A 25,799-nucleotide genomic window follows, 5' to 3' on the forward strand; every position below is an offset into this window, starting at 1 on the left:
ACTCTACTTTCCATTTCTTCCTGCTACTTGCTAGGTTCAAGCCCCTATCATTCCTTGCTTAAACTGTTGTTAAGAACCTCCTATCTGGTACCGAACTCACCTGTGCCCACCCGTTCCCTTCCACATTAGTCTGGAAACTAATGAATGATCCTCCCAAAGTTAATCCTGCCACTGTGCTTTTTAAAGCCTCTGTTGGATTGCCATTGCCTGGGCACAGTATCCAAGGGTGGTTGTTAGTTGCCATCGAGTCGATCCTGACTCATGGAGACCTCACGTGTGCAGAGTAAAGCTGCTCTACAGGGTTTTCAAGACTGTCACCTTTCAGGAGCAGATTATCAGACCTGCCTTCCCAGGCATCTCTGGGTGGGTTCAAACCATCAACCTAGTAATCCAGCGCTTAACCATTTGTACCACCCAGGGACATTCAAGGGTAACAGCGTGAAATGATGAGATTTTTTTTCTTTTTTTGGTAATAAAATTTTGGTGATTTTATTCCAAGATCACAATGATTCATGGACCAGGTAGCATCCACACTGGAAATTGAAAGGAGCTCCGGCAACAAGAAAAAAGTCAAGGGCTTATATAGCAAGAACAAGGACATTAAAGACTTAATTAAGGTTTAACGTTTGTAAAAACAGGGTAAAGGATGTTCATCCATATAATATATAGTCATAAATGCAGGCAGTTGGTGATCTTGTGGGCTCTTATCAGCAATCAAGAGGATGACTTGAGGACCTGTTACATTAGGCATAGAACACATTGTGGGTCACAGAGGGCAATAAACCCAACGTCTGTTAGTTTTTTACGAGCAAGTTAATTCCTGAATGGTTTGGGGCAGTTTTGATTTTTCAGTTATTAGGTTCCAGCAAGTCTGGGAGGGTATAAATTTTTATTTTTAAAAGTATGATAAACCAAGAAAAGTTTTAATAGAACCAGCTCTGTCCAGATTGTTCTGTGTCACACAGAAATATGGATTGTCCAGGCTGGAGGTAACCTTCAAAATCATGTAATCTAGTCTTTCCAAAAGTGAGAGTCCAAGTGGTTTTAGACTATAACTGAGTGATTTTAGGTCAAATTGAGATAGAGTTTTGAATAACATTAAATCGATATGGAGAAGTTTTAACTACTTCTAGGACAAAGTGTAAGAGTAAATTTGATGCTTATCTGTCTATAGCACCTCTCTTAATTGCAACTTTTTTTTTTTAATTCTATTGTGCTTTGGGTGAAAGTTTACAGTGCAAATTAGTTTCTCATTCAAAAATTTATACACAGATTGTTCTGTGACATTGGCTGCAATCCCCACAATGTCTCAGCACTCTCCTCTTCCTTTACACTCCGGGTCCCCTGTGTCCATTCGTTTCGTTTTTCTTTCCCTTCCTGCATTCTCACATCTTTGTTTTTGGGCAGGTGTTGTCCATTTGGTCTCCTATACTTGATTGAACTAAGAAGCACATTCTTCACGTGTGTTATTGTTTGTTATATAGGCCTGTTTCTTTGGCTGAAAGGTGGACGTTGAGAGTAGCCTCGTTTCTGAGTCAGCAAGGTGTCTGGAGACCACAGTATTGGGGTTCCTCCAGGCTCTGTCAGACCAGTTAAGTCTGGTCTTTTTTTGTGAATTTGAATTTTGTTCTACATTTGTCTGCCGCTCTGTTGAGAACCCTCTATTGTGATCCCTGTCAAAGTGGTTGTTGGTGGTAGCTGGGCACCATCTAGTTCTGGGCTCAGGCTGGTGGAGGCTGTGGTTCACGCAGTCCGTTAGTCCTTTGGACTAATCTTTCCTTTGTGTTTTTGGTTTTCCTCACTCTCCTTTGCTCTGGACGGGATGGGGCTGGTAGATGTATCTTAGATGGCTGCCCTCAAGCTTCTAAGATCCCAGACACTACTCACCCAAGTAGGATATTCTTTATGGAATTGCTGAGAATTTAATGCAACATAATAGGATAAATCAACCAGATTGTTTTCAATTGCTTTAGAAAAAGCATACTCTGCATGTTTTGGCCATTGCTTTTCTAAACTGTTACTGCATTTCTAGATATGATTGGAAAAGCAGAGCCTTTTGTGATCTAGAGCCTACTAGATGAAACTTTCTGCACTTCCCCGTGAGCCATGAAGACCTACTGTTAAAGGAAAGGGGAAGGAATGGCTGATTCTGGTTCCAGATTTGGAGAGAGGCTGCCACTGTGGTGTGGGTGGCGTCTGGGGTGGGAATGGATTCTGGAAAGACGATGCCCTAAGTAGAAAGATGCAGGGGAGTGCTGCAGATGGAGTTGCTGCAGACAGGAGACAGGAACCCTCTGCCACACTCCTCGTCACAGACCTAGAGTGGCTGTGTGAATGCTGGACTGGGGCTGGGGTGGGAGAGGAAGCAGCAAGCAGATATTGAGGACTCAGCAGCAAAACTTTGGGAACCTGATAAAGATGTCAGTAACCCAGGTTTGAACTGGAAAGCTTCTCACCTTTGTTAACCAGTAGAACCTGGGCAAGGTGCACACAGCACCTGGAGCAACAAACACGGTGAACTGAAGACTAAAGGTTCTTCCCTAATTTCCTGGGCTACAAACCCCAGACTCCAAGTCAAATCCAAAGGAAAGGTAGGGCTCCTGACAAATAATGAGGTTGCGTGGTTTGCACTTGGCTGCTAATCTAAAGGTTAGCGGTTTGAACCATCCAGCGGCGTAGCAGAAGAAAGGCTGGGTGATCTGCTTCTCCATAAAGATCACAGCCCAGGAAACCCTATGGAGCAGTTCTACTCTGTAGCACATGGGATTGCCATGAGTTGGAATCAACTAGCTGGCAACAGATTTTTTATTTTTGTTTTTTACTTGCTGCCAACTCTGTAGACATGGGCTGCGCAAGATTTAGTTCTGTTTATAATACGGAAATGTGGCTTATCTTGCATTTGGTATCATGGAACATTCTGTTATATAAGGTCATTCATACTCTGACCGCAAGCTACCTTCAAAATTCTTCCCTAGCAACCCCTCTTCAGGCACTTCACATTCAAACCACATTAGCCATTACTTGCCTTTAAGGTGCTGCCACCGCCTCCTGGAATGTCCTCCCCTGGTGGTGCAGTGGTTAAGGGCTCAGCTGCTAACCAAAAGGTCAGCAGTTTGAATACACCAGCCACTCCTTGGAAACCCTATTGCGGGCAGTTGCTGTGAGTCAGAATCTACTGGACTACAGATTTTTTTAACTTCCTCCCCACTATTTGCATTGCAAATTCCTGTTCTACTCTTTAAAAAACCCAGTGCCGTCATATAAATGCTTCCTTGCTTGTATCTTTAGGAAGAACTTCCCTCCACTGCTAAATTGTTCTCTGCTTCCCAAAGCTACTTTATTCTCCCCATTTTACATATGAGAACACTGAAGCACAGAAGAGTTCACTTGCACAGTAAGTGACAACAGCGGTATTAGAATCTGGACAATCTGGTTTTACTTTCTAATACCAGAAATGGGCTCAATTGAGTGTTTTAAGGATAACCTAATAAGAAGCCCAAAAGGATTTGGCTCATGAATTTAAGTGGTTCACTATCACATCTGCAAGGGCCAAAAGACTTTGGGTCCTGTCTAAAGAGGTTTTCAGTCGTAGCTATTATGGCAAGTGAAACAGAACAAGGAAAACTCCCCCAGCAATTTAAACAAGAATAAATTCATTGTTACCCCCACAATCTTGATCAATCTTTAAGGTGAGTGTAGGGCCAGCTACTAGAACCAAGGGTGATAGGCAGAACACCTCTTTTCTTGCCTCTCCCCAATTTGATGTGTCCTGGTGAACATAGTACTCTATTTGCCTGTAAGGTGATTGGCCCATCGGTGGACAGATCTCATCCTTTCTAGAAATCCTCCTCTCTTTTCCAGTGACTAGTTTTTATAGTGACAATTGTCTTGTCTCCCTACGTACATGTAAGCTGGGAGCAGTAGAGCTAAGTGGTTAAGAGCATGGGAATTGGTTATGCTCCCTGAATCCGAACCCTGGCTTTGCACTATGCGACCTGGATTTACACCTGTCGCTGTCTGAAAAATGGAGACTACCGAGTCTGCCTCATAGTTGTGAGGATTAAATGCGATAAAACATGCCAAATGTCTGTCACACAGAAGGCATTCAGTAAACGCCAGTTATTATTGGGTATGTTGGGGGTAAAAATATTTATCATTTAGTCATTTACAGGTTACTGGAGCATGAGGAGTCACATCTGAGCCTCAACACCATAAATATTCTGCACTTGGAGAACAAATCACTGACTACAGGCTTCAAATAAGACTGAGGTTTTCTCTTGTTTTTCTCCTACATTCAGTTGAACGTAGCACATTATTATTTAGGGCAATCCAAGGGATAAGAGAATGTGAACATCTGGTGGTCAGCCCAGCCTTCCTTTTTTCTTTCTTCCAACAAAATCCTCCTTTTTTATGGAGAGCCCACTGCGTATCAAATGAGCATATGATTCAAGCCTTATCAATGATATGACTGAATCAGGGAGATCACATTTCCCAAACTGAGCTCATTGGAGCCCTCCCCGTGTCTTTCTGGCCAAAGCTTATTAGGACAAACCTTTAAACTGAGGTTGTTGCTAAGCTAGGGATCAAGTGTGGTTTTTCAGAAGCCATGGAGCACTCTATGCGGTGACAGTCTACCTGAAGAATCAAGTCAAGCCTACGGAGCCAAATCAGAGAAGGAAATAGAGACAGAGCCCTAATGACTGTTGAGTCTCTGCTTTCATCAACTTGAGCCTCTGAACTCAAACACCTTCTTGGATTTCCTTTTTCTGTTTTGTCATTGACAAGTACCCAAAGTCCTAAGGTGGGTGTAGGGCCAGCTAAAGTCCTAACTAATAAAAAGGAAAATACTGAGGAATTTGGGAGGGATGCAACTATTTGCAATCACAGCTGATGTTATGGGTAGATGGGAAGATTTGTATTCCATAGGATAAATTCAACAGATAAGGCATGGGTAAATGACAAAGGCAACCACAAAGAACGGTTATGCTGAGAGGCAGATATTAGAACAGAGACTGCCAGGAGTAAAGTGTGTTTAAACAAGTCTTCCAGGTGATTCTGATGCAGGCTGAAGTTTGAGAAACACTCTTCTAGTCACCATTTCAATACATAATACACCTGTGCTTTCTTACGATCAATTTCCTGAAAACACACACACACACACCCAAGTGTGAAGTTAATGTCAACAATGCTAAACTTGCAGGTGCATGGAGAGTAAACAAGATTATCATTAATGATGGAAAAACCAGAGAGAAATAAATAGTAGACTACCTGAAAGATGTAGATTATAGTGCTGAGATTAGTACCTCTAGTTAATAGGAGGTGCCGACTGCAACCAACAGATTTAAAATTCAGAAAGAAACTGACTCCTGTTCTTCACTATTCCCTACTTCCCAAAAGGAAATGTGACTTCCAGACTTTTCCCAATAAAGAGGCAAATCTTTCACAATCCATGAACCTCTTCTTGGAGCATAACTCTCCATACCTCCCCTCTCCCCACCGTGCCCAAATTGTCCTTATCATCTGCCATTTCTTAGGAACTCACAGGAGAGTTTCCAGGACTTAATTAAAAAATGTTGTAGACTTAAAGTAAAAATAACCTGTGGCTTATTGGTCATTAATAAACTCCTATAAATAGATCCTTTCAAATTGTGACTACCTCCTTTAAAAACGGCTTAATTGGGGCTTCATTTTAATTAGAATATAAAAGAGTAAGCATAATCATGTTTTACAAGCGTAGTTAAGTGACTTTGTAATTTTCAGAGTACGTTACATACATCAAAAACATAAACACGGCCTGCTTTAAACTGTTTCTTGGGTGTATCTGTTATTAGAGATAAAAGTTGGGTGTAAAATCATCCTATAAGCTGCTTCCCTACTTTAGACTGAATAGGTTAACTCTTCCAGGACAAAAACACCCCCAATTCTCCACCCCAAGGGCTTCAGTGGTATTCTGATAAAATTCTCACGAGAACTGAGTCAACTGCCTGTTTTTTGCATTCGATATCCATGGATTACTGATCCTATTTTGTGGATCGAAAAAGCAAGTCTATTTCGTTTATAACCGTGGGCAGAATATTTTGGTAATTTGTAGTCATATCCTAGGATAGTGGAACACAGAATGTGTTAACAAGGCACTACGGATTCTGGGAAGCAGCTTCTGATTGTGAGAACAGCCATCACAGGTAAGCCTGCACAACGGAAGGCGACATAGGCAGTCATTTACATTTTCCCTCAAATAGTTTGAGACTCGCACTGTCTAGCACAAAATTCAATGGTAGATTCAAAAGGAAAAAGGGGCTAAAACACTTACTGCTACCACTTAATACCTTGTCTGAAATGCCTATCGTAAATGTAAAAAATTTTAAAACAGGGCTATGATTATAGCCCCCAGGCTCTATAAAGGGCAGTAAGACATATCTTTACGTACTTTACTAGCCTACAAAAAGTCTCTCCAATTGATTAACGCATCAGAATATTTATCCTTTTGTTTATCTATTATATGAACTAGCTAAATTGAACAATTTTTGTTAGCTGTATCCTGGGACTTACTTATACCTTTACTCAAACAGTTAAATGTTCAACTACCATCTATTTCCTCTGATCCTACAAAGATTCTGTTTGTACAAAAAGAGGGAGGTTTATTAAATACATGTCTTTTTTTTCCCTAGTGAATGAACAAAAAACTGCTTACTCAGGATGAATTTACATTTGTTTTGAAAACTGCTTGATGGTCTGATATCAGAAAATTCCGTATTTGTAAGTTGCCTTTGAATTCTCTTTTAGCTTCCCAAAGAAGTAAATTGGTCATTTATTTGAGAATAAGCAAGAGACAAAGATCATACAATGGACACTTACATTTGGTTTCACATCTATTAAGGCATTCTGTAACCAATTTATATTTCTAACTGTAACTTGTATGACCTGAGCACACACTTGCTGGCGGATAGGAATGAGTAGTCTAGAAATGGCCAGTCTACCCTAGTCTTCTAACTTATGGATCAGGGAGCAGTGATTTCATAACAGAAAAATCCCTGGAACTGAAAGACTTGGGCTCTAGCCCAAGATCCTTCTTTTACTCATCGCATGACCTTGGGAAACTTCCCTAAATTGCTCTAAGCTGCTTTCTCAAGAGTAAAATAGAGATAAATAACCTCCCTGAAGATATAACACACCTACTGTAACGTTCAAATGAGAACATAACAATGCTTTGTAAAACCGTAAACGATTCTACCAAAAAATCTTAGGGAAAAAGAAAATAGATCACATTTAGGGATTATGAATCCATTTTAATCTTCCAGTTTCCTCATTCATAAATAGGAGTTTGACCCAAAGATAAGTCAGGATTAGAATGGCTAGTCACTTTAATCAAAATGAGCTGCACCTTACTTGTATGGTTCTGCCAGATTGTCAGTAACAACAGTGATTATCCCAAAGGTATAAAGATAGTGAACAATTTCAAACAATTTCAAACAATTTCAAGGCATAACTATTAAGGTAAAATTAAACAAAAAAAAAACAAAAAAAACCTGAGACCAATAAAGTAATAAGAGTTATCTAAATGAGGTTAAAATCACAAAGATGACATCAAATTACAAAATAGGTGAAGTATAAGAACCGACATTAAATAGTTTGAATGAATTCACTTTCTTTATTGCAGTAACCTCTGTACAAAGCAGCAACTGCAATACTCAACGTTAAAACATTAGAAAAGCCTTTTGTGATAGTTACAGTATTATCAAAATATTACATTTTCAAACTTAGTAGATAATCATCCACCGGAGCTTAAATCTTTAAATTATTTCCATAGTCTTTAAAAATACGTATGTCAGAAAGCATATAAAAAGAATGTAAAAGAAAACCTAAAACACAAATATGTAACAAATAAATACTTGATTTAATTAACTGTTAATAATCAGCTTAACACCATTCTCTCTAAACCCACTGAATTTTTACCTACAGGAATAATGAACTGTCAAATGCCATTGCATAATTATTTATTTCCAAGCTATTACCAATGATTGAAACAAAAAAAAAAAAGGGGTATTTAAATTCAGCATAAATTAAAATGGAGTAGAATAATTTCAAAACTAGCATTTCCAAGAATTCATGAAATTTATTAGAGCACTACAGCAACCTTGCAAAGTTTTGACCTGGTGTCTAGTGTTAAGTGAAAGTAATGCTTTTTTGTTGTTGTTTTTAAGGTGAAAAGCTTCCTACATTATTTCACAGACAATATTACCCTACCCCCATTATGCATATTTAGATTTATTTTATGTACTTTATACATACATGTATGTAGAGACACATGACATTTGGTTCCTGTAATATAGATCACAATGATATTTTCCTCAATGGACAAAAATTAAACACACACACACACACACACACAAAAACAACAAAAACCAGTAAGTGTACCTGTGTACATTTCAAGATAGCAGCACTCAGCTCATGCCCTATTATTCATTAAAAAGTTCAAACGTGATACTGATTATATGTTTACTGGACACTATAACATTCCTACTGTCTTCTACCCCCAAACACTGCAAAACCTGCAATAAATGGACAATGCTGTGAGTTACAATGTAGGAAAAGTTTTTTTGAAGAACACTCGATTCCTTCATTTTCTTAACAGTCAAAATTGTTAACCAGATTTCCATTTTTATATTTACTTCATTCTCATGCAGCGAAAATACTGCACTACAGAAGTTAATGATGATTTTATAGATTTTTATCTAAATTCATGAAAACCTGCGTAAATCCTCCACCACTGAAACTTACACCAAAGGACTCAATGAACAGTGTTTGAGACGAAATGTTCTCCATTTTCTACCTGAATGGTAACTGCAGAGTCACAACACGCCCTTCAAATGATCAACTCTGTTCTCCATTAAACCTTATTTGTCAATATAATTTTGAGCTTATATTTACTAAAAAAAAAAATTAATGACTCGATCACTTTAAATTCCAAAAAACAAGCAACATAAATTTCATTATATGTACATATATGCATCTGTGTGTGCACATACATACACCCACATATACAGATATGTAGACACAGATCCCTTGAAATGTTTTTTTTAGGAAATCCTTCCTTGAAAAAAAACGAAAAACTTCACATTAATAATTCTGTATAAAGCTTTTTAGTAGCAGTGCACAATGCACTGCCAAAATTGTACTAGTAGACTATGATGTCAAAACAGACATTTCAAAAGCACAAACTGGCAGTTTCTCTTAACACAAAAGTTTTAAAGTATTAAGAATGGATTAAATTTAAATGTTCAGAATAATCTGTTCAAACCTGAGTATATTAAGACTAAGTGTGTTGGAAGTGTATTTGACAACTGAATGAATTAAGCCTAAAAACATTTCACTAAGAAACCAGTGGTCCATTTAACCATTTGATAGAACATTAAATATTTTAATGATTTATAAAGGAGGGTACAATACAGTGAAATTCCATGTAGCATTTATTAAAACAGGTCTATTAAATGACATTGCTTTGTCTAAATTTCCTCTAGAAAAATCTGTTAGCATTTCATAAAAGTCCCTCAGATTTGAGGGAAACTCTAAATTAGGACGGAGCTCTCCTAATAAATTCAAATGATCTTCAGCATTTCTGTTTAAAGAATTTTTCAGCATGGTATACAGAAGTACTGGATAACTCTTCAACCTTCCCTAAGGTTCTGAGAAATAATAACAAAAAATATAAATAAGAGCCAATCCGAGAGAGAAAAAAAGGTATATTGGGCCTTTTTTCCCTAGGTCTACATATATATGTATTTATACAAGCCTAACTTTGGGGTTGCTTTTGGTTCCCATTTTTTTTCCCCGTTTTTCATTAACTGCCCTAATTCTCACTTTTAGTATCTAACAGACACCTTTACAAAGTAATAGAAAACAAAGTATTCAACACTAATTGGTCAATGGAAAAGAAAAGTAGCATCCATTTTATTTTAAAGTGGAAGAGACTAGAAATAAAAATAGCTGAAGGCAAAGTCTGACATTCTATAAATTTATAAAAGAGGATATATGGATGAAATTTGGTTAATTTCAGAAGGCACCTCAAGGCTAAAGGCTTCTGTACTCCTTCCATCAATCAAAAAATAACACACTTTTATTGCTATTCACGTAGCAAAGGGAAACTTTACTCTCACCAGCTTCAGTTCAACAAGGAATCCTCATTCATTAAGACTGAAATAAGGAATTGACTAAAACCGAAGTCTCCATAAACGTATCAATGGAGCAACTTCCTGTGTGCTTTCAAATCAATGAAACAGTAAAAGAAAAGTCACAGTTCGCCATTGTGATGTTAACAAGTCACTGAAGATTTCAGTTACTTCACTAGGCACTAGGCTGTCCATGTGTAGTGAACATTTAAGAATAGAAGGTAAGGACACTCTGATGATTCCCTCGGACTAGGAGGATTGGTGGTAGATCCTTAGATAGAGCTTCTAACCATGCCATGTAGAGAGCACTAGACACAGCACCTTTTCTTGCAACTGGGAGACTCCTAGTATCAAAAAGAAAAAGGAAATTAAGTCAACCCATTTAAGTTGTGAAGAACAAAATATAATAAAAACTAGTCATTATAAATCACGATAATACCAAACCAAAAACCAAATCCACTGCCACTGAGTTGATTCCAACTCATAGTGACCCTATGTATAACAGAAGGAAACACTGCCCAGCTCTGCTCTATCCTCACAATTGTTATGCTTATGCCCACTGTTGCAGCTACTGTGTCAATCCATCTCATTGAGGGTCTCCCTCTTTTTCGCTGACCCTCTACTTTACCAAACATGGTGTCCTTCTCCAGGGACTGATTGTTCCTGAAAATGTGTCCAAGGTATGTGAGACACAGTCTCGCTATCCCTGCTTCTAAAGAGCATTCGTTGTACTTCTTCCTGGACAGATTTGTTCGTTCTTTTGGTGGTCCATGGTATATTCAATATTCTTCTCCAACACACCACAATTAAAAGGCACCACGGTCTTCTTTATTCATCATCCAGCTTTCACATGCTTAATAGGCTATTGAAAACACCATGGCTTGGGTCGGGAGTAGCTTAGTCTTCAAGGTGACATCTTTGCTTTTCAACACTTTAAAGAGGTCTTTTGCAGATTTGCCCAAAGCAATGTGTCGTTTGATTTCTTGACTGCTGCTTTTGTGGGTGTTGATTGTGGATCCAAGTAAAATGAAATCCTTGACAACTTTAATTTTCCCCATTTTTTTTTTAATCATGATATTGCTTATTGGTCCAGCTGTGAGGATTTTTGTTTTCTTTACGGTGAAGTATAATCCATATTGAAGGCTATGGTCTTTGATCTTCATCAGTAAGTGCTTCATGTCCTCTTCACTTTCAGCATGCAAGGTTGTGTCATCTGTGTAATGACAGCTGTTTGTTAATGAGAATTCCTCCAATCCTGATGCCCCATTCTTCACATAGTATAGCTTCTTAGATTATTTGTTTAGCATACAGACTGAATAGGTATGGTGAAAGGATACAACCCTGACGCACACCTTTCCTGATTTTAAGTCATGCAGTATCCCCTCGTTCTGTTCGAACAACTGCCTCTTGATCTATGTACAGGTTCCTCATGAGCACAATTCCCATCGTTTGCAGTATTATCCATAATTTGTTATGATTCACACAGTCAACAGCCTTTGCATAGTCAATAAAACAAAGGTAAACATCTTTCTCGTATTCTCTACTTTCAGCCCAGATCCATCTGACGTCAGCAATGATATCCCTTGTTCTGTGTCCTTTCCTGAATCTGGCTTGAATTTTTGGCAGTTCTCTGTCAATACACTGCTGCAGTCGCTTTTGAATGATGTTCAGCAAAATTTCACTTGCGTGTTATATTAATGATATTGTTTGATAATTTCCACATTTGGTGGATCACCTTTTTTAGAAACAGGCATTATTTATATAGATCTCTTCCAGTCGGTTGGCCAGGTAGCTGCTTTCCAAACTTCCTGGCAGACGAGTGAGCACCTCCAGCGCTGCATCTGTTTGTTGAAACATCTCAAATGGTATTCTGTCAATTCCTGGAGCCTTGTTTTTCACCAGTGCCTTCAGAGCAGCTTGGACTTCTTCAACTGTTTCAGGAGGTACCAATGGTACTGAAGGAAGATGTCTAAGCTGTACTGAAGGCATTCCAACTGATAGCAACCCTGTAAAACAGAGTAGAACTGCCCCACAGGGTTTCCAAGATTGTAAATCTTTTATAGAAGCAGATTGCCACATCTTTCTCCCTTGGAGCAGCTGCTGGGTTCAAATCGCTGACCTTTCGATTAGCTGCTGCACCACCAGTGGTCAGATCACAATAATAACAACAAAAAATTACTATAGTTACATAATATTTTTGATTCAGGGAAATTCTGCATACAGAATAGCATTACTATACTCACACTATTTCTGTTTTTTCAAGTTTAAACAAATGATTTAAAATTTTTTTTCATATGAACAGCAAATAAATATTTCTACAAATGGTAACAAATTTAACATCTAAAACTAATCCCCAAATTTCCCCTTTCTCAATAAGGAATTCTTTTAGAAGAAATGGGTGTCTCTATCTTAATTTAGAAAATGGAAAATACAAGTTAGTTGAAATTCAAATATAATTAATTCCACAGATTAATTTTCATTTTCTCTTATCTCTTGAGCTTTAATCACTATTATAGGTGATGGTGGTAGTGACCAGTTGCTCTGTAGAGTGCTTCTCTCTCAGTTTCTATGTTTTAGCTTCTTCCATTACAGATACTTGATCATCATTAGCAAAACCTGAAATCTTCTGCTGTATTAAATGTTTGTTGTCAAGGAAATTAACAACCCTTTGGTGTTACTTTTGCTTCATTTGGCATATTTTTAGAGGACTGAGTTCTCCTCATCTATTTAAGGGTTTGGGTTCCAGAACTAAGAAAACTAAGGCTCAAGTAATAGCTAGCTAACCTAGTTTGGCGGAAGAAAAGCCAAAGTAGGCATTAGGATCTATGTAAAATAAGGACAATGTGTCTGCATGTAAAGTTTGGAAACGGGAATCTTGGGGGTGGGGATATGGATAAGAAACGCTTTTTAAATGTAATCCTCCGAACGACTTTATGGGTTTATTTCCATGAGGAAGCTGTTGGTGTCCAAGTTTTAACTTGGAGCCCTCACACTCCACACATGGCTATGGTACAGTGTCTCCAAAGCGATGACATTTTGGAAAACAGGGAAGAAGGAATAAAGAAAAGGAAATATTCTAGAATAACCTACTATGATAAAGAACTACTAGATTTGTACAATCTTAAAGCTGTGGCTTTTGTTTTTCTTAAATCCTACTTTAATGATTTCTCCGTATGTTTAAAGCAAAGTGGATTCTAAATTATTTCTTCACATCTACTATGTCATTATAGGTTCTATACAGATACGGACCTAGTACAGAGAATCAAAATATAAAATGAATAGCCAGGAAAATCTCAGCACAGATATTACTTACATGACAATAATATTAGCTGTGCTTGAATGTTCTTTTAATAATTCATTTAACCTGATCTGCCGGTATGTCTGAAATAAAAGAAACAAGATGAAGTCATTCTTAGGTCATTTAACAATTAAAGTCTATCATGGTTCATAACTGCACATTTAAGTAAAAAGAAGCCAAAATGAATTTTGGCATAATAAAAATATCTGTTCCCTATTTATTAAAAAATTCGATGTTTTACATTGTCCACACATAAATTCAACTTAAGGTGGATTTAATATACACAACTCCTTCCCTTCATATCAAATTGAAGCTATTACTATTTACTTCTGTCTTAATAACAACAAAAAATCACATATTAATGAAGAGAAAAAATACCTTTGTCTTATAAAGTTCAAGCTCATTATCTGTTATTAGCCACGGTTCATCTTCTTTCATTTTATCTGCAATATCTTGCTCTTTGTCGTCTTCATGAAGTCTGTACGGCTCAATCATTTCATCAAAAGCTACAATACTTAATAGAAAGAATATTGGCAGTTAAACATATTTTAAATTACATAACAGGAAGATCCTAAACTCTAAATTATAATTTGAAAAGTTAGTCCTTCTCATCTATTATGCTCCTCTTTATATCCTAACTATGACAATCACTTTGGCAATTTATTTAGAAAACAGTAATTTTTGGGTATCTCAAGGGGATTAGAAATGTAAAGCCACAGTCACAGTAACAGAATTTCAACTTTAACCAGTGCACCTGGTCTCCCTGTATCTAAGCTACCCTTGTCCCCATACCCGCCCCCTCAACCTAAATAAATTTTCATCACAGTAGGCAAAATGATCCTTTTGAGCAGTAAGGAAAATTCTGTTACTCCTTTACCCAAACACCCAAAGGCACTCCCAGTTCAAGTGTCGATGAGTAAATACTGTAAGAAAATGTACCAGAACATTTTGAAGGGAGCAAAGAGCAGACACTCAGAATTTAACAAGCAGTAGAATTATTTTCCACATCCAAAGACATTTAATTACTTAATAGGATAAAAGAAAATGAACATGAATGGCATCCTAATCCCCTAAACTGACCATATTTTTCAGTATCAAAGTCTAGTTCAAAGCTCTTGGTATGTATTTTTTTAATAAGAAGAAACAATTTCCTGGTTAGAAGGTACTTACAAGAACCTACTTACAAGGTACAGCTAATGAATTCTTTATACCAATTTCATTTACTCAACTTTTGGTTGGAGAATAATCATGTATATGATAAAATAAACATAAATGTAACAACCTGTTTATACCATTTTCAAGTAGGTTATTCCAGAAGGGTCTGATTTGGCTGAGAGAATTCTGACACAGGCAAATTCTCATATCCTCTTATTTTAATAATATAACAACAAAACAGTAGAAGTAAATAGGTATGTGGAGTTGGGATCGAGTGGTCTTAATGAATATGGAAGAGTCCCTGTGTGGTGCAAATCGTTAAGTGTTCAATTACAAGCCGAAAAGTTGGCGGTTTGAACCCACCCAGAGGCACCTTTCAAGAAAGGCTTGGCGAACTGCTTCTGAAAGATCACAGCCTTGAAAACCCTATGGAGCAGTCAAATATTCAGAACTGACCTGAAGGCAACTAATACAACAACAATGAACGTGGGCAGGCACGATGCAAATTTAAAGAACCACAGGGAATTTCTGTGGCATTAATGATTTTCAAAAATCACTTGTAGAGCGGTAACTGAAACCACCTCTAAAAACTGAAAGCCCTTTAGACTTGCTTAAATATTTGCTACGGGCATACCAACTATCAGTGCTATATATAAAAATTTGACTTCACATATAACCAAAAGCAGGAAAAAAAAACCCAAATAATTAGTTGTAAATTGAATTATCAGTTACTGGAGTATCAAGTAGTTCATCCATAAAAGGATCAAAAATTTGTGCAGAGTAACTTATCCAACAACTTACTTTTCTTTCTTTGGTTTGGTATTAATATCTCCTAGGACCATGATGTCGGAGAAGTCTATCCGGAACTTGCTAAGCAAAGTAGCCATCCTGGAACAGAATGAACAGCACTGAGATACATAAAAGATGTACTGAAGTGTTTTTATTCTACGTAGGGCTAGATGTACATATGTGATTTATAGTCTATATGTAAGTTATAGTCGACCAGTACTAAACTAAGTCCACCAGAGTTAATTCAAAATGTACATTGACAAAGTAGGCTTTTAAATTCCCTGAGTAGAGACTTCTATTATATTCTTTTACTTTCTCCGGATCTCTCTAAGGAGGAATAATGAGTTAACAAAGCAAGGAATTAATAATGAAGTCTGAATGGCAAGTAGTTCTTTTTTTAAGTTAATTTACTCAAATTATATTGAGAAGTATATAGGTTTCAGTAAAAACTAGTAAACGGCTACTTAATTATTTTTGGATTATTCTTCTATTGAAAGAAGAATGCGTATGTCAAGGCAAAGTATGATTTTTGGGTTGGAACCAAACTGAAGATAGTTGACTTAGTTCATCACATTTGGGGGGGGGGCGGGGTGGAGAGGGGACTGGGATAGGCATGGGTGAGGGTCACCAAGAAGCCCCTGATTGTCAGTAAATAATACGTTTCACTCTCTTAGACATAAGGTCACTATGAGCTGGAGCTGAACTGACAACATTTAACAAATACCTTTTTTGAGACATAATTGGCAATGAAACATTGGTGGCAACAACAGAAGAAACACTCAAGAAAAGCAATTAACAAAACAGGATTTATTTTTTATTAAGAGGACAGTTTTCTAAATGAAAATAGTAGGTATGAGAAAGCAGATGAGTTTAACTTTTAAGTTCATTCCTAGTATTTCTTGTATAATTCACTATTTGAAATGAATAAACACCTAGTTTAACCCAGGGTCTACTTATTAAGTGCCTGCTACACACATGGCACTGTGCTAAACATTATAGGGCCCACACAACTGAAATTTCAGATAAGGAAACAAGTGTAATACAAGCCAGAATGTAACGAGTGGTATCAGTGTGTTGTGATTCAGGAAGGAAATGTAACTACTAGTACAGGGTCAAGGAAGAAAAAAATTAGTGAAGGCTTTATGAAGAAGGTGACCAGTGAGCTGGGCTTTGAAGAATGGAGTGTTTTAACAGAGAAGAGGAATGGAGTGAGGAGCTACATTAGCGTAGACAAAGGAGTAAAAGCCTGAAATCACACACACGTTCCGAAGTGTAAATTGAAGTACAGGGCACGTCTGGGGCAACAGGAGATAATAATGGAAAGGGAACAGAAGAAGAGATTATGAAGGGTCTTGAACGTCACATTACAGCAATTAAACTTTCTATAGTTAAGTAGTGGAGGAGTTGTTAAAGTATTTTGGGCAGAAGAATTATCATGATCAAAGCTCGGCTTTCTAAACATGAACCTGGGAGCAATGTGTACAATACGCTGGAAAGGTAAGAGATAAGACCAAGAGTACTTGCAGTGCAGGAGAGAAGCCCTGGAACCAGGAGAACTGTGGCAGCACAGAAGGAAAGATGTGGGATGACAATGGCACCCCACATTTCTGTTGTCTACAAGTCTACAAAATGTATCCCATATGTGAACATGTCATCTTTGTATACTTTCTTCTCCAATTAAAAAGCTGCTTATAGCTTTATTTAATGCTGCAGTATTTAAAGAAGACCTTCTACAATGCCAAAAATGTTTTTTAAAATATTACATATTAATATTAAAACTAAATATCAACAACTTAAACATAAAGATAAAACTAAAGAGAATGAAGTTTTATTTGTGTAGCTGGAATTTTAAGCTTACGTATAGAATGGAACATGACCTGACATTTTCTGCGTTGTCTAACTTTTATCCAATCAAACCTATATTGTGATAAGAAGTACATCTGGATAAATGCCCTTTAAGATAAACTTACGCTCTCCGGTCGTGGTCTATTCTGTTTATTTTTCCTCCAATGAATACTCTAATCTTACAGTCTTTCCATTTTTTCTTGGTAGTTAGAAGATAAGGTATCAATAAGGTCAAACCTGAATCAAAAATATAACAAATCATTTATTAAATGCTAATTTCTCAATCAACAATTTTTTTATCCAGTTTAGTCTCTAAGGATATGTTTACCACACTTCAATAAACCAAACCTGTTTGTCGAGTTGATCTCCGCTCATAAAACGGTATCTTTCTGTCCTTCTTTAATAATTCAGCTCTTTTTTTTTTCTTTTTAAAGCCATTAGGCAGGCCTGAGCAAGGAGGGCAACTCAGTGGAGTTAAAGCCCATGTGAGGAAGGCAGCCCAGTGGCAGAGGGGTCTGGCATCGTGGGGAAGATTAGCTACATACAGGAGGATTGAGAAAATAAGCACATTCATTGAAGATAATGGGGACCACGTTTCTCAATGAAATGAGAAATATGAAAAAGGAGAAAGCTGGACTGAACCCTGCAGTGTTGGACTGGAATTTTCAATCTACATCTATACATATACACATACAAGCACATACATGTACATTTCCTAGCTCTGTCCACCAAGAGGCCCTCTCAGAAGACAGAGCTAGGAAATAAATGTGTATGGTTTTATCACCCTAGTAGTAATGAGTATGCCTAATGTTCCAATCTTTGTTTCTAAATACCACCCTCCTGGGAAAGGAACTAAGGCTCCTGGGTTAGTTCCATCGCTGGAGCAGATAAAGTACAACACTGAGCCTGGAGCATCTCATTGTGTCAGAAAGTAAGAAAAGGCATTTTCTAAGAGTGACCGAGACATGACAAATGGACAGAGAAGCGTGCTTAAAGGGGACCCGGCTGTCTAAATCTGGAATAATCCAAACATCAAAACAAATAATGTCTGTAACAAATCATATCCCAATGAATAAAATGGGAATCCATAACTCCACACTGATAGAAATAAAGAAAACGTTTTTCCTTACAGTAGAAAGCCAACTAATAAATGAAGACATGATGGGACTCGAAAAATCGCCACTGGAAAACAACAATAATGAATCCAGGTAAGAAGAGTCAGTGGCTGCTTAAGATAGTGCTAAAAGTTGTGGGAAGAAGGACATATTTACATAGTCTCAAAGTAACTCCCTCCCAAAAACCTGTAATTATAAAGGGGGAAGGGGGCTAACTTCACAGTGAAAACCACATCACTCAATGGTCAAAGTTAACTTCACCAGTGATGGGACAAATCAACACCATGTGTCATATGGTAAAATGAATCACTTCTGTGTATTTCTGCCAAGAATACATAACCTGGAACTAATTATACTGAAACATCAGGCAGCACTCCGAATTGAGTGACATTCTAGAAAATGGTCTGTAATATTAAAAATATTAAGGTTATGAATAAAGGTGAAGGAGCAACTGTTCCAAATTAAAGGACACTGAAGAGACATGACAATTATGTGCAACACCTCCTTCTGAAATTAATTTCTTTGCTTTTGGGAACATGGGCAAAATCTGAATGGGGTCCTTGGGTGAAGAGTAAATGCGGATTCTTCTTACTATTCTCACAAATTCAGTAAATTTGAAATTATTTTAAAAAGTGCATTAACCTTACCTCCATCATCAAAAAGCCACCAGACGTCAATAGTGTTCTTTCCTTGTTTTTTCTGAAACTGTGTACTAGCTTCAAGGAGCTTTTGGTCAGCTACATTTAAAGGCACAACAGGGCCTTTCGATTCTAATGGATTAAGCAAAAACATAAGATGTAAGGGAGGTAAATCTTAAAGCCTCCCTTGCTGAATTCCTATAGTAGCCTGACTTTTGTATATTCAAATATGTTTTAGTTATATCCACCATAATCTTTAAATTGTCTACAATTTAAACATACTTTTAAAATTGCTACAGATTAACTATACCTTTAAAATTGCTAGATGAAAATTATCTTACCCAGTTTTTAATATTTTGAAGCATTATGAACGAATGTAAATGAATCACAAATACCAATACCAATATACAAATCATAAATAATCAAGAAGATTATACCTGACTGCTAGATTTCGGTTCTTAAAAAGTTGTCTTAAGCTAAATGGATGAGTTTATACCTGTTCTGTGAACATTCTTCATTCATACTATAGCTTCTCAATAATACAAAGCTCAAAAATATTTTAAAATAAAAGTTATCTATAACATAAATGATAGAAGGAAGTTGAAGATTTACCAATACCATCTTACTAATATCACAATGGAAACCTTTCTTAGCCTAAAGAAACTCTCCCTCATCTTTCCCTAACTTCTGTCCCTTCAAAAAATATGATACCCAATTCTGTAGCCATATAACCACCTCATCTTTCTGAACCACAGAAAGATGGTGGAACTCCTTGGAAGGGCACCCATTTGCTGCAGATCTAAAGGACAATAAACAAAGGGAGTTCCCATTCATTCCCAGCAATTAAAATGAAAAACAAAAACAAAAACACACCAAAAAAACATTGGCCCTGTGAGCAAGCAAATGACTATTATGAAACTCCTACACCAAAATTTTAAAGCAGAAATTTCCAGGAGGAAATCTGATCACTTCTGCAGAATGTCTATCATTCACTTTTCATGCTGCCATGACGTGTGCAAACATGACGGATGATTTTGCATGATGAAATAATATGGCTACCAAACCACACTGCTCCATAACTCTCACCTCTATCTCCTTTTCATAAAATTCATGTATGTTGACATGACTGTGTATCTCCCAAACGCAGCAGGACTGTGAGAAATATTATAATTTTTGAAATGAAAAATATATTAGTATCAAAATTAAGGACTTGGCTGGGTACAACTGACGGTAAAGAGTGCAAGCGACACTGTAACTCAGCCTAACTTGGTGCCTCTACTTATCAATCTAATCCAAGCACTTTAAATTAAAAAAAAAATTAACATTGACTTTCAGGATTTGAATATTTAAGAAATGTCATGATGATTTAAAAGAATGTTTGTGATATACCGCCTACTCCTAGGCAGATTTGCTTTTTAGTTGGACTGATGTTAATTTTTCTAATCTGCATTTAATAAATAACTTAATATCCCTCACCATGGAAATAAAACTAAGGCAAAAATAAATAAATAAATAAATAAAGTTGAAGTTAAAGAGTTAACAGCATGAAAAAAGGAATTAAAATAAAATGATGAAAAATGCCTGCCTTTTTTCAACAGTGGTTGAGTTGGAGTCTTGCCATCCTCTTCCTCATCTAGATTATGTTTAAAAAACACAAAATACGAGTTAATTGCTTTTATATTAGGAAAATAATGAAAATGTAAATAGAGCACATTTATAAACAAAACATAGTATGAAGCAACAGTCTGTGAAAAATAATCAAGACTGAAGATTAATATTTTCTACTCTAACTTTCAGGATTTTTAAAAGCAAACATGTTAGACCCCTCCTACAGGGTTACTGATTAACATTCACCCCTAAATTTTATTCCTATAAAAATGTCAAGAAATCTTACCAGAGTTTTTTAAGTTCATATTTGAAATTAGTTGAAAAAATGTTGAACTATTACTTCTAGACTATGACATTAAAAACTGACATTGCAAGGGGCATGAAAGTTGGTAATAGAAAACCCAAGGTAGAGAAGGGAGAGTACTGACATGTCGTGGAGTTGATAACCAATGTTATAAAACAATATGTGTACTAACTGTTTAATAAGAAACTAGTTTGTTCAGTAATCTCTCATCTAAAGTATAATTAAAAAAAAAACCCCAACATTGCAGATAATATAGATTTGAAACATGCCACTGCATCACTGAATAAATGACTGAAAAGTAATTTTAGAAACATTTCATGACTATTTGGTTAATTGTAAAAATTAATCACTACTTAAAATACTAAGGAATATGATCAGAGACAGAAGCCTTTTGATTTTTATAAAATGACAGGTTATGAGGCAGAGATTTTTCCCCAAATATATAAATTTATATATGTATGCATGCCTACATCCATCAATTTATATATGTATAATTATCTTCCTGGAGTTTTAAAAAAAACAAAAAACAAACCTATTGCCGTCAAGTTGATTCTGACTCAGAAAGATCCTATAGGACAGAGTAGAACTGCCCCACAGGGTTTCCAAGGCTGTAAATCTTTACGGATACAGACTGCCACATCTTTCTCCCTTGGAGTGGCTGGTGGTTTGAACCACCGACCTTTAGGTTAGTAGCTGAGCATTTATCCATTTTGCCACCAGGGCTCCTTTCTGGGGTCTACAGTTTCCCAAATCTCAATTTTTTGCTTAATATAAGTTTGTTATTTAAAACAAAAAACAAAACCAAACCCATTGCCATCCAATCGATTCCAACTCACAGCGACCCTGTAAGACAGAGAAGAACTGCCCCATAGGGTTTCCAAGGAGCACCTGGTGGATTTGAACTGCCAACCTTTTGGTTTAACTTTGTTGCAGTAAATATTATTTGTTTGTTTAAGGTAGATAATACTCCTGGACTTGGACTGGATGGGATATACTGCGGTGTGCTCTAGAGTTAGATTCCCAGATTCCTAATACTACCTCTATCCCTTTTTCTAGCTCTGTAGGCTTGAGCTAGTTACTTAACTCCTCAGGTTCCTCATTTATAAAGAGAGTTAACAGTGCCTACCTCTTGAGGTTGTTATATTGGGAGTATGAACGCACTTATAGTTTAGTGCCTGGCACACAGTAAGTACTCAAAGGGTGCTCTTTTTGTCTCTTTGCACATTGTTTGCTTCAATGACCAGCACCACCTCAAATCCCACCAAAAAAAAAAAACAAAACCAAACCCGTTGCTGTTGAGTCGATTCTGACTCATAGCGACCCTACAGGACAGAGGAGAACTGCCCCATACAGTTTCCAAGGAGTGCCTGGTGGATTCAAACTGCTGACCTCCTGGTTAGCAGCCATAGCTCTTAGCCATGTTTGTATTCTAAGGACTTAAAATTATTTAAAAATTTTAAAATAACTTTAGAAAATAACTGGCTAAAATAAACACAAAATAAAGCAGATGTTACTTCTGAATGCTACTTACTTCTTATGCTTATTATGGAATGAAAAACATTTCATTATTACTCTTAATTTTACATTATTAAATATTATTGTTCTTTTAAAAAGGACAATCTGTCTTTGATGATAATAAAATTTATAAATGTAACTATGGACATTCTGCTTTCATTTAAAACAGCTCAGAAATTCCAAGGAAATCTTGACATTTAAAAACATTTATATGTTAAAGTAAGTTTAAGGCATTTAGATTTTTATAATAAAAATTTGTGCAGAAATTAACTGACCCAGTTTCCTACTCTATAAAAATAAATGACCTTGTAAGACTGTGACACACTCACGAGCTAATATATGGATATATATACTACAATGTGGGTGGTACACAGAGTAGATGCTCAATAGATATTACTTCTTCTACTCCCACTATAACATTATCTATTATTTCCTAACAGACTGTAGAGAAAGTGTCTGTCTTAGGCCTAAGAGAAAAGGATTAAAAAAAAAAAAAAAAAATGTTTAAGAGGAAATGAAAGAATGTATACCAAAAACTAAAAAAAAAAAAAAACAAAAAACATAAGAACAGTTATGAGAATTGATTTATAGAAAAAATTATAATTGAGCCAGTAAAGAACTGAAAGAAAACATGGATCTCAACTCAACTTTCAAATACTACCACTCTAAGAAAACAAGGTAAATAACAAAGAAAGAAATAAAAGCAACATTAATGCATCTAAGTAATCTAGAAGAGATCCACTTCAGAGACATGATTTGTCCAAGGATATCAATTTCAGAAAAAAGGATGATAATTATTTTACAAGAATCAAAAGTATGATACAGGTGATGATTCTCTGTGCCGTTTTTCTTGTCGTGTGCCAGCTGGGACAGGACAGATGGAGATACTCGGCTGAAGAGAGGTAGGAGAGTGAGGGCAGGAGAGTAAGATTTGGAAGTCATCCCTCTTTCCTTCTCACAAAAGTGACATATACATTTGTGGAGAAAATTATCTGAAAGTCTCTGGAGATTCTGAAATCTTTTTGTGGCCTATATGGTCACATAAGCCATGAGGGACACTGTCTATAAATTATGGTCTCATAGTTCAGCAACCAAGTACACAAAGCTAGTGTCTTCAGATGGACTAAACTGAAGTATAAATTTTCATTTGATATTTTTTTTTCTGAACATCCACAAATGCAGTAGCTATAAAAACATTTTTATCAACACATAAACAAAAATCCCTTATATTTAAATCCTGTTTTACTAAAAAAAATCTTCAAATGCCATTCCCTTAATAATTTCATCATATGCTACACACATACGATTTATTATGTTTCTTTCCAAGTTCAGATTTAAAGTATGCTTCAAATTAAAATGTTTTATTTGTAATAAAAACATGCAAGAGCAAATTTGCAAATAATTAATCTGCAAGGTTTCTGTTCAATGATTGAGTTTTAATAGCTTAAAATACCTAGTCATTTTGAAGCCATTTTTGAAAGGCATAAATTTTACCTCAGCAACTAGAAATGAACAGTACAAGTCTGAGAATGGGTTACTTTACAAGACATGTTATATAATAAAAATCATTCCCCCCAAATTAAAACATTACTGTTAATAAAATTTCTTACTTCAATGAAAAATTACCTTTAACGGTTTTTTCACCAGATTGTTTGGAAGTACCTAAATCTGATGTTTTACTATATTCCATACTTAGTACCACATCCTTTGCACCAGGAGACTTCTCTTGTGATGACAGCAATTCTTCTGTGGACATAAAAGCATTTAAAATATTATCTAATTCTGTTTAAAAAAAGCATCATGGCTTAATCACAATTAAGTGACATTTTAAAGCAAACTTCCTTATGAGATAATACATTCACTGTACATTATTTCTGATGTAAACAAATGTCATAATGTTTGAAATAACTATTCACTTAAATAATGTGAGTGACAACTAAGTGCCACACATCTGAATTAGATGGTAGGAAATCAGTAATGAGTGAAATTTGTAACAGTAGAATCTGGTGAACAAAAGAATAATTTCTAAAATGTGAATGAATCCTCTTCTCAAAGAAATTTACAAATATAAAAAAAGGTGAAATGACAGGTGCTCACATGCATGTTGAAAGATGAGAGGTAACACTGAAATATTACACTCTTGACTATACAGCCAAGACCAGAGTCTTTTCCTGAGCTCATCGTGAAAGTATCATTTTTTCCTTTCTAAACCAATTTTTTCATTTTCTGTGTTTTTGGCAAAAGGTCAGTAAACATTTAACTTCCACCACTGCAAACATTTATCATAAACACAAATGTAACATGAAATGGATAATGTGTTCTTATTCTCATGACTTATTCACGTGAATGAAGACAACAGTAGAAACTACATGAGCCTAGGTGTCAGCACACAGCCTTATCTCCTTTTCAATCTTCACGGCAATCCTATGAGATAATTGTTTTAACAGATGAAGAAACTGAGGCTCAGAAGTCAGCAAATTATCCCAAGCTACGAAATGATGAAGAGGAAAAGCTAGGATTTTTAACTCAGATCTGCCTAACTCCAAAGACTGTTCTCTTAGTCCGATGCTACATGGAGTTCCTTCTCCAAATCCCACTGGTCATAAATTAGGCTTTTCAAAAAATGTTTCATAATGATTATAAATATTTGGGTGAAAATATTTTTCAATGCTTCAATCACATTCAAACCTCTGTAAATTATTAAATTATGTAGTTAGCCAAACTGTGATAGTAATTATAGAGGGATAACAATTATAAACTGGACACACTAAACTAACTTCAATCACTGTCAAAGCCAAGGGAGAACGGAAACAAATACAGTGTTTTGCAAGGCCTACTCCAGAGTGGAGTCCTGGCGGTGCACTGGTTAAGAGCTATGCTGCTAACCAAAAGGTCAGTAGTTCACATATATCAGCTGCTCCTTGGAAACCCTATGGGGCAGTTTTACTCTGTCCTATAGGGTCACTATAAGTCAGAATCAACTCAACAGCAACGGGTTTGTTTTTTTTTTAACTCCAGAGTAGAGTCCCAGTGGCACAACAGTTAAAAATACCTGGCTGCTAACTGAAAGGTTGATGGTTTGAACCCACCAGCCGCTCCTTGGGAGAAAGATGTGGCAGTGTGCTTCCATAAAGGTTTACAGCCTAGGAAACCTATGAGGAAGTTCTACTCTGTCCTATAGTGTCACTGTGAGTCAGAATCGATCCAACAGCACACAACAACTCCAGAGTAAGAAAATACATTTTCAGCAAGCCATACTTTTGTGTTATATTGATAAAGATCTCAAAGCCTTCCCTTCAAAATTGAAGGATAAGGTGGTGGTGGTGCAGATTAAAACAGTTTAAATACATAAATGGACAACAAAAG

The 25,799-nt window shown here is 36.4% G+C and overlaps 1 protein-coding gene across 1 annotated transcript in view; it reads right to left on the reverse strand.

Annotated features, from left to right (window-relative positions):
• Positions 1 to 9,397: 9,397 nt before the first annotated feature.
• Positions 9,398 to 25,799, reverse strand: part of SLC12A2 (solute carrier family 12 member 2) — a 97,619-nt gene continuing 81,217 nt past the window's right edge. The window contains exons 20-27 of the mRNA XM_010590225.3: positions 24,060 to 24,179; positions 20,592 to 20,639; positions 19,016 to 19,138; positions 17,379 to 17,490; positions 15,421 to 15,507; positions 13,843 to 13,978; positions 13,480 to 13,547; positions 9,398 to 10,510 (exon numbers count right to left, since the gene is read on the reverse strand). Coding sequence (XP_010588527.3) covers positions 10,375 to 10,510; positions 13,480 to 13,547; positions 13,843 to 13,978; positions 15,421 to 15,507; positions 17,379 to 17,490; positions 19,016 to 19,138; positions 20,592 to 20,639; positions 24,060 to 24,179 — 830 coding nt within the window. The 3' untranslated portion in view covers positions 9,398 to 10,374. The remainder of the gene's footprint in view (positions 10,511 to 13,479; positions 13,548 to 13,842; positions 13,979 to 15,420; positions 15,508 to 17,378; positions 17,491 to 19,015; positions 19,139 to 20,591; positions 20,640 to 24,059; positions 24,180 to 25,799) is intronic.

This window comes from Loxodonta africana, chromosome 2, assembly GCF_030014295.1.
Source record: "Loxodonta africana isolate mLoxAfr1 chromosome 2, mLoxAfr1.hap2, whole genome shotgun sequence".
Classification (NCBI taxonomy): Eukaryota; Metazoa; Chordata; class Mammalia; order Proboscidea; family Elephantidae; genus Loxodonta; species Loxodonta africana.